The sequence below is a fragment of the Mizuhopecten yessoensis genome, unplaced genomic scaffold (genome assembly GCF_002113885.1).
Source record: "Mizuhopecten yessoensis strain PY_sf001 unplaced genomic scaffold, ASM211388v2 scaffold9871, whole genome shotgun sequence".
NCBI lineage: Eukaryota > Metazoa > Mollusca > Bivalvia > Pectinida > Pectinidae > Mizuhopecten > Mizuhopecten yessoensis.
This window is the reverse complement of record NW_018408264.1, coordinates 42,902-53,344: the sequence shown is the minus strand read 5'-3', so window position 1 is coordinate 53,344 and position 10,443 is coordinate 42,902. Positions and strand designations below refer to the sequence as shown.

General features: G+C 37.1%; 1 protein-coding gene across 4 annotated transcripts in view; it reads left to right on the top strand.

The window, feature by feature from the left end:
• LOC110458947 (membrane progestin receptor alpha-B-like) overlaps positions 1–3,884 on the top strand; it is a 12,817-nt gene extending 8,933 nt beyond the window's left edge. For all 4 annotated transcript variants that reach the window (XM_021510938.1, XM_021510937.1, XM_021510939.1 and 1 more), the window contains one exon: positions 1,388–3,884. In XM_021510938.1, the coding sequence (XP_021366613.1) occupies positions 1,395–2,438 (1,044 nt within the window). In that variant the 5' untranslated portion in view covers positions 1,388–1,394 and the 3' untranslated portion in view covers positions 2,439–3,884. The remainder of the gene's footprint in view (positions 1–1,387) is intronic.
• The last annotated feature ends 6,559 nt before the right edge of the window (positions 3,885–10,443 follow it).

Genomic DNA, 10,443 nt, shown 5'->3' with positions numbered 1-10,443 from the left:
TATATATATACACGCTCCAGCTACTCATATGCCCATATCAACACACCTGTTTACATGACAAAATATTTCCTGAATGCAACGAACTTTCATTCACTAAGAATGTCATTGGGTGTCTTACTCTCCTTAGGAGAATAAATGTTAATTAGGAAACAAGTTGTAACAGATCATGACTCTGAGTTTTAAAATGTCACAAACAGCTAGAGATAATATTACAAAAATACATATGAAAAAGTAATTGATGCAGAAAGCCATCGGTAGTACACATAGATACATGCTTCGGATGTTCAATATCCCAAGCTTTTAAAAAATAAAAACTTAATCAAGTGCACGTTTTCTGAATTGGAAATTCCAATATTATTTAATTCGAAACATTGTTAAAATTTACAAATTAAGTAAAACATTTCTCAGTGTAAAATTCCTTTTTACTTAATTTAAAGATCTGGATTTGATCAGATTGCATTTCTATAAACTTTGCTACTGTAAAATCAAAACAATTCGTGGGACATTAAATTTCGTTTATTTCGTGGATAACAAAATTCACGAAATTAAATCCCCACGAATACATGAATTTTGTATGATATAGATAAGGGAAAATCAGAAATCAGCGAAATATAATGTCCTTGAATCAGGCTAGTATATGAAAACCACGAAATCTTACCCCCACAAAAATAAATGATTCTACAGTATTTGGATTAAAACATTTAATTAACATTTCTTTAAGTTGAAATTTTATTTTAATAATATCAAAATGTATTCTTATTTGAGCATTAAAAGTGTTTTTCATTTAACATAGTTAATTTGAATGTATAAATTCTAGACCGACATTCGTTTCACATTAGATACATCTAGTGTAGCAAGTCTTATTCCATACATCATATGCTGTACGGATTCTTTTTTGTTAAGCCCTGATGGTTTTAAAATTGTAACAGCTAGATATACTATTACAGAAGTACCTATGACAAAGTAATTGATGCAGAAAGCCAAACAATGTACTCATTGACTGCCTCATATGCTCATTTCGTCCATTAAAGACATATGAGTGATTGAGGTATAATCAACTGTGTGAACACATTGAATTAGAATGCTGATGTAAGAACATGATATCATGCTGCTTACTTGGTCGGAATGAATGAGTTTACATCAATTGCATTGATTGGTATATTGTATAAAAACGTTTCACGGACACTGGTTTAGTTGTACCATCATAATGGATATGTCATATAAGTATAATTTCCTATCTCCCAAGTATAGATATAATGTCAACGTTCCATTATCGAATATATTGACAGCTGTTCCATATGTATACTGCTTACCCGATACACATATTAATCAACCAGTAAGTATTTACGTAATACAAACAAGTAATTGATGGCATTCTATGTAACAGATGCACCATGGCCACTGTGAAGGATACCGCTAACCACGTGAATAACTTCTCGGACTATATACGGACTTCCTTCTCAGAGTTTCTGAAACTGCAGCCAACGCTTCATAGGGACGATGTTGATCGTGTACTCCACGAACCCGCCATCGTGAAGTACTACAGACCAACCAATCAGCCATGGCGGTACTACCTGATCAGTCTCTTCCAGATTCACAACGAGACCGGCAATGTATGGACTCATCTGATTGGCTTTATTATTATGTGGTGTATTTTAGGAGTACTATCTGCTGAGTATGACGTGTGGACGGAACGCCATTCGTGGCCTATGTTGGTATTTGGATTGTGTTGTGTAATATCTACAATGACTAGCACATGCGTACACCTGCTTCACTCCCGATCTGTATATCATCACTACAGTCTGTTTATGATTGACTATATTGGGGCCACTTTATATTCATTTGGCTCCGGCATACAGGCGTTTTACGCATGCTCTGACAAAGAAATGTACGAGTACCTCGGAAGGATGTACCTACCGACACTGACATTTGTGACATGGCTCAATTTTGTTGTGCTATGTCTTTCGAAACTGATGTTCGGTCATAACCCATGTGACGTCAGAAGGAAGCTCATGATGATCTCCATGATGACAGTTCAGGCCACCATCGTCACACTTCCGTTTGGACCTCGTTATTACCGGTGCTACTTCAGCGACACGTGCTCTTTCTCTTCTCTCAATCACTTAACAATTAGCTGGATATTTTTCGTCTCCTCCGCTTTTTTCTTTGGAAGCCATTTACCCGAAAAACTGTTTCCGGGTAAATGTGATATCTTTGGTCAAGGTCACCAGATTTTCCACGTGATCAGTGTTGTCAATCAAATGTGGCAATTCCATTCCATGCGTCTAGACCTATCGACTGGAGCTTCAGATCACACAGAACCTGATTTTTTGGTCATCATGGCGGCATTATCGGTTCTTGTTCTTGTGGACACCATATGTTATGTGTTTCTTAAAAGGCGAATTCCTTCAGTTGCCAAGGAAGAAAAACAATCCTAATTAAATAGTAGCTTTTTGGTGCTATTTTTTGTTGTGTCGACAATATTTTAAGTAAAACATATACTGCATCAAAAAAGAAACACTCAGATAAATAGTTACGTGTATTTATCCACAGACCAAATTGAAAATGGTTTTCAAAAGACAATAAGCATTTCGTCAAAATCTTCTGTAGTGCTTAAGTAACTCTCTAATATACAAGAGAAGACACGAAAGAAAGAAAACAGTTTAAAATACCCGAAGTGTCCCCACAGGCTCTAATGTCTGCTCGTTAAAATTGTACATGAAGCTATTCAGAACATGACTTTTTATTATAATGTTTAAGAAAAGATGAAGCGGTACTATAGGCTGGCGGGGGTAGTCTTAAATTTCGAGGGACCCTCGCTGCAAATTGCATTGCATTGGTTTCAGAAACAGCAGAATGTTGGAGGGTAAAGTTTGGTTGCGACAGCACGCCGCCATAAGCTTGCGATTGAAGGCTATCATAGGGATCTTAACACAATTTGATATAATTCACGTGATTGATCCAGCCCAAAATCAGTTTAACTTAACACATCCGTCAATGAAAAACTAACTTTCGGGCCCTCAATTAGCTTCGACTTCCTCGACTTCAGAACAGCAATAGTTCCTACTGTTTCTATTGCCGTCAAAAGAAAACCCTGATGCACAAGTCGTATAATGTTTTAATGAAGTGACACGGTCACTCATTGTCGACCAATTGCGCAAACAATGATAGCAGTGGCCAATGATCGCATAACAAAATATTGCCAAAAATGTCTTGCAAAATCATTGGAATTGTCTGTCTCCTTTGATGTTTTATAAGCTCTTGTATTATATTTGTTTGATAAAAGCGTATGAAACGTTGTGTTCGCCGTTAGCATTACCGAGTGTGTGAGAAATTACTCTCGGATATCGCTGATAATGCTTGTAAAACACTACCCCTGTAGAGTCAATATTTATATTAGTGTATTAAGCAAGGTACTCCGGTGTTTTAGTTTTATGTTTCCCTTTTGGATCAGTATATCTTGATATATATAAACATTGGTGCGATTATGTAAACACTGTTCTTTGTAAAAATATACCTTTAATTAATTAATTTATTTTTTCAAACATATATGGAAAATGTATTTTTTTTGATTGTTGACCATCATACTGACTTCCGTAAAGAAGTGCTTTTTATATATACAGACATATAGACTATAAATGGAGGACTGCCACATAAAATATCCTTTTCAGGATGATATACAATTACTATGTTAAGATTAGGATGTGTATACGTTTATATTTGCACAAGTCATGGCTGCACTGAGTAAGATATACAAGGTAGTTAATAATAGATTTACTCAGTACGACAAAATACATCAAAATGTATTTCATATACGACTTTTGTAAACTGATTTCTCTTTTAAATGTGTTTTATTGATGACTTGATGACTGCATACGATAAAAGAGTAAAATTGGAGACAAGTTTGACAGACACATTTGTGTAGTGCAATAACAACATGAAGCAAATTGTAATTAACCAGTGGAAATATTCTGTTAGGTTTGATATGTATCAAAATTCCGGAGTTAAGATACTGTTTTCACCTGTTTTGTTAGCCGTTAGCTAATCGTGTTTTATTTCGTTATTTGTTTTTGTTACATAATCATTATATGATTGTGATTAAAAGGTTTAATCAATGATGCTCTTGATGTATAAATTGTGTATCCTTATAATAATCTACACTGCTTTGTGCTGACGTCTTCTTGTTAACACACAATAGCACAAACGAAAGGAGAACGTCTGTTTACACTAGGTGTGGTGTAAAGTTTACACAACTTTTATCTGGTTTACGTTATTGCCGTCAATGCACGGATAGACCATTGGATACTCGATGTAAATCTGTCACGTCGATCATAGTTACTGGTTCATTCCTATTTTGAATAAAATGTTTTACGACAATATCAAACCTTTTCCGAAAATAAAGCGCAAAACTAAAGCGAGTAAAATGTCATTTATGGTATCTATAATAAATTGGCATTTTAGTGCAGAAGCAAATGATATCAAGTGCTCAAGTTTATGGATGTTCACAATATCACGGAACATTTTGATGTTACGTTGCAACACGTAACACTTTGAATAGGTATCAACATGGAAATGCATTTTATTGTTAGCTGAGCTTATGCCATACCGTGGCGTCCGTCGTCCGTCCGTCGTCCGTCGTCTGTACGTTAACATTTTCTTCAAATGATTACTCCTTCTTAACCACTGATTAGAATGTAACGAAATTTTACTTGAAGCATCCCTTGGTGACGGGGATTCAAAATTGAACAAATGGTGGGGGCTAACACCCCAGAGGGCCGAAGTGCAGGGCAAAAGGGGGGACAATTTGGCTATTTTGCTATAAACGACTTCTTCTCTTGAACTATTACTGGATATCAATAATTTATTGGAGATGTGGATGAAATATTGTACAAATGGATGGGCTGACCCCCCAGAGGGCTGAGGGGCGGGGCCAAAAAGGGTAATTCGGCTATTTTGCTTTACGTGACTTCTTCCCTGGAACAAAGCGACGCATATCAACTATTTTTTATTGGAAGCATCCCTGGGTGGTGGGGATTAACAATTGTAAAAATGGACAGGCTGACTCCCCGGGCTAAAGGATGGGGCCAACAATAGTTTATAACTTGGAAATGGTTGAGATCTCCACCCTATAACCATATATACAAGTGCTGAGTATAAAGAAATGAATGCATATATGCTTCCAGGATGGCACTGGGGTCTGGCCCCCACCCTTGGGTCATAACTTTGAAACGGTTGGGATTCCCACCCCAACAATAAATGTACAATTGCTGAGCATAAAGAGACAGGCACGATCATGATATTAGCATTGACCCTTGGGTCTGGCCACACCCCTGGGGACCTAGATTCTGAGTCAGTACTTGGAAGCAGTTGAGATCTCCACCCTAAAACCATGTATACAATTTCTGAGTATAAAGAGACAAATGCTTCCAGGATAGTCCCGGGGTCTGCCCCACCCTTGGAGACTTAACCCCTGGGTCATAGGTTCAAAACGGTTGAGATCCCAGCCCCAATACTATATATAAAATTGGTGGGCATAAAGAAATGAATGCAGTCATGATATTATAATTGACCATGGGGTCTGCTCCACCCTTGCAGACTTAATTTTGAAACGATTGATATCCCCAACCCACAGCTATATATACAATTGCTGGGTATATAGAGACGAATGCAGCCATAATATAAAAAATGACCCAGGGGTCTTGTCACACCCATAGGAACCTTGTTTCCTAGTCAAAACTTGGAAACAATTGAGATTCCAACCCCATAACCATACATAAAATTGATGTGCATGGAAAATCTTATACAGATATGCTACAAGGATTGACCTTGGGGTCTGGCCCCTTCCCCGAGTTCTTTTTTGGAGGATATTTTGCCATTATCGTTTGGATACCGAGGTGAGCGATACAAGCCCTCTGGACCTCTTGTTATTTACAGACAACCATATTTAACGAGCCAACGATTGAAATCACATGACACTAACAGGCAGGGTATTCTTATAAAGATTCTCACATTTGGTGGTCACATGGAGGTTCCCCAGGGAGTGAGGTTGGTTAACATGTTTGTCTTACTCGAGTCAATTTATTAGTGTATTGTGAATGTTTTTGAAGACAAGTTTTGTTTTACAATTTGAAAATAAACAAATGAGAATTAGATGAGCCAACCAGTTTTGGGGACCTTTCTTTCGCATAAGGTTTGTTGTATATATATAAAACGGTATGTTTCTCTTTTAATGCATGGTTCCTATGGATAACGACGTCACAATGATAGATGATGGCACAGAACGACACGGAACATTGTTACCAAATGAACTGGAAAAAAACCTAGAGCAATGGTTGTCGGAGAATTGACTGTTTGTCACTGTCAGCGACCCCGGTGTCTGGCAGCCACCGGTGAAAGTATCGACTACCTGCGTACAAGAAAGAACTATTAGAGAGATACCCTCGAAAAGTTATTGACAAGACTTTTACTATTGTCACCATGACTTCTTTATTTTCTATTCGTTTGCAGATTAAGTGAGTACAATAATGAGAAACACTTGAGTTGTTCATCATGTTTTAGATAGTTCTTGACCTGCACAATTTCCCAAATTTGACGAGTGGCGTTAAAACTGGTGAAACAGGAAAATATTACTCTAAAAGCACCTCTATGTTTTGATGTTGCCACAGTTCCTGTTGTTTAAAGCTAATATGATTTTTTATATTTACACTTTACTTTTTACCATGTCATATGATATAAGCGAGTTACCAGAAAATTGGTTTGAGCATAGAATCAGATCAGTTTTATGAATACAGTTCAAGGTCTGTTCCCCCGAGGTGAAACTGAGGGTGATATGCCTATTCAATGTGAACCAGAAACTAGCTATATCCAAGGAAACCCACGCAGAAAACCCATCTACTCTTGAAAGAATTTATGTGGCCATGGCCCACGATCGATAAGAGAGAGAGAGAGAGAGAGAGAGAGAGAGAGAGAGAGAGAGGGAGAGAGAGAGAGAGAGAGAGAGAGAGAGAGAGAGATAGAGAGAGAGAGAGAGAGAGAGAGAGAGAGAGAGAGAGAGAGTCTTTAATCGTTACTTAGTGATACTGCACTGTAGTTGCTACATACGATCGCATACTATAAGATTAGGGAACCCAACATAGGTAAAATATATGCAATAAATGGGACTTATGTGACAGCACTGTTAATTTGTGAAATGTTTGGTTTAAGAAGTAAAATGTTGGATACAGCGGAAAATGCTTTCGTTATCGTCAATATATGAATTTGGATCTCATTATAGAAGCATGTCAAGAGTATAATTTCAGGTAAATTTACAAAGCATTAATTTCTTATATTTGTATAATAATGACAAGACAGAAGAAACTATTCAGTAGTTTCGATTGCCTGTCTACAGGAGCAATAAGGACTATCGACAAGATTACGACTAAACAAGTTGGTATTTAAGGAGCTGCAGTTCATCTCCTCAGTCTAGCGTGATGAACCTGAGGCGACTTCCATAATTATAATAAGGCGCGGGGGGGGGGGGGGGGGGGGTGGTAATTTTAATATCTTGGGGTAGTGAATTCCACAGGTCAATAGAAGGAGGAGGAAAAGATTTCTTGTAGACGTTAGTTTTGCAAAATACATTGCTTAAATTATTAGCAACACGTGTGTTATATCGGTGAGCGTCGATTCTGCGTTGAGGGAGTAGATATGAAAGGTATGGGGCAGTAAGACCAAAAATCATTTTATATATCTTAACTATTTTCTTTACGTTGCGTCGGTATTGTAGACTGTACCAAACAGTTTCCTCATAAAGCTTAGCATGACTTGATAGGTTAGTACCACCCGTTGTAATTCTTGCAGGTTCAAGCTGAATATTCTCTAGAGATTGAGACTATTGGATAGTTAAGGTATCCCAGACGATATCACCACATTCAGGAATAGGTCTGACAAATGAAAACACTAGGTTTGAAGAAAGCTTCTGTCCATTTTAAATGTAAATTGTCTTAGAATGGCTAGATTGATTGTGTGTGCTGTTTAATCTCATAAACAGGAACGTGATTCATAAATAAGGAAGGGTGGTGGGGCTTATTCATTTTCCTACTAGTCAAAAGAGATTCAGTTTGTTCAGGGTTAAATTCAACCAACCATTTATCAGACCATGCACATTAAACTGTCATTCAACAAATCTGCACATTGAGACGGAGTTATCTACTATGGCATAAAGGGAAGTGTCGTCAGCAAATAGTTTTATTATAGCGTTAATATCGTCAACTATGTCATTTATTAAAATCAGAAAGAACAGTGGACCTAATATTGACCCCTGAGGAACACCAGCCCTAATTTCCATCCACTCAAAGGTCTTACTGTTTATAACTACTCGTTGCTTCCTATTATTCACACAACTTTTAAACCATGACTCTGTCGAAGGCCTTATATCACAAAAGATCATTCGAATTTCCTTACCTTTATCTAGCGCCGAGTATATATCATTAGTAATGGCGAGTAATTGATTAGTTGTAGAGTCACCAGCCCTGAATCCAGACAGATTTAGAAGGTGATAATAGAGAATTTCTAATGATGAATTTGTACAGATAATTATAACACATATTTCCATCACCTTGCCCACTATATATATTAATGATATAGGTCGATAGTTGTTGAGAAAAGAAGGGTTATTCTTTTTGAACACTGGGGCAACATTAGCAAATGTCCAGCTACTAGGAAAAACGAAGCGGTTAAAGAATTATTAAAGATTATTTGAAGAGGGTAACTCAACTTTACTGCTGCTTCTTTCAGGAGTCTTGGATTTATAAGGTCAGGTCCAACTGCCTTAGATCAATCTAGATTAGATAAAACTGAGATAATGTCATTCCTATCGATATGTATATGACGAGTAAGCAGGGTCTCGTTGTTGGTAGTAGGTGGGAGTTCCGCATTAGTATCATCGACGGTGGAGTTGAGACAAAATAGTTCATTAAACGCATTTGATTTATCAGTATCATCGGTAATAATAGAAGTATGAGTATGAATGGGTGGTATATTTCACGTTTTACTAGTGTTAAACATTAGTTTACCTAACGTTGTCCACCAAGACTTCCCACGTGTATTGTTCTCCAGTATTCCAAGAGCTTTACGAATATATTTAGATTTTTCATTACGTAATATACTTACATATTTGTTCCTTACTCCTTTCTACTTACCCCAATCCTCTATAGTTCCTGATCTCTTAGCTAATCTAAATTATATTTTCCTTTTTCGAGCTAGTTTACGAATTTCACTTGTCATCCATATTGCTACTACTTTGTTTGGAATAATTCCTTGTCGGTGTTAATGAGTACATCAGCAAAACCATCGACAGAGGCCTCTAGATCATCATCCCTGTCAACAATAGAAAGTTTCTCTCTATGCATGTCATAATTACCTTGGTCATACAACCAAATGTTACGTTTAAGTGACGACTTCTCTGGTACAGTTATACTTAGACTTCAGAAAACAGGGCAATGATACCTCAGAGGCTGGTCTAGAAAACGATTACTAACACAAATTACATTACGCAAAGACGAGGAATTTCAGTATAAAATTTAGGAGACAATATCATTTGGGATAAATTAAATATCTGAAGCAGTGCATGTAAATGTGAAATGGATTGGTTATTAGTTAAACAATAAGCGTTCAAGTTGATTTAGCAAGGATAAAGTGACAGAGTAAAAGTACATTGACGCTATATCACACCACAGTGAGGGACACTGCATAGTTAAGTGTTTGATAAGTAAATTTGCCTGTTCATCCCAGTGGGGATCACTGCGTATTTAAGCATTCTATTAGTACGAATTTTGTAAATCCTCCAAAACATTGCAGTGGAGACTAGATATTTCACACATTGGTAGCTAAATACCATATAAATTATCGTTATTTAGGAAAGGAACGTTTAGATAATATGTCCTAAATGTGTTTAGTTTTTTCAAAAAACGTACAGCATAGGAATTGCAGTTACGCACTTTAATACCATTCAGAACATTCTAAAACAGCACAGCGGCCTACAGCTACTTATAATTTTTATATGACCATTGTCATATCCTACTCCTTATCAGCCCATCGAACTCCGGTCCCTCGGGCTGATATGGGAGTCTCGGGCGGATACGGAATTGGGTATGAAAATAGCCATATGATAGCGTTTTTATCATATACTGCTTAATAACATCAAAATTATTAGCAATATTAAAAAACACACCAGAAGTTTAACTTTAATATCATTCTACCTAAATAAAACACTATGAAAAGAATATCAAATACAGATGGATATGTTGTACACTACCAGTTTAAGGGGTGATTTTCTGAAAATGTTGAACCGGAAGCTAAACAAATATAGCGCGTGCCGGGCAGATTATTGGCGCATGCAGGAAGGATATAAGCTGGTCAGGGATAAGGCCGATGCACAGCTAGCAGCATCACACATGCATACCA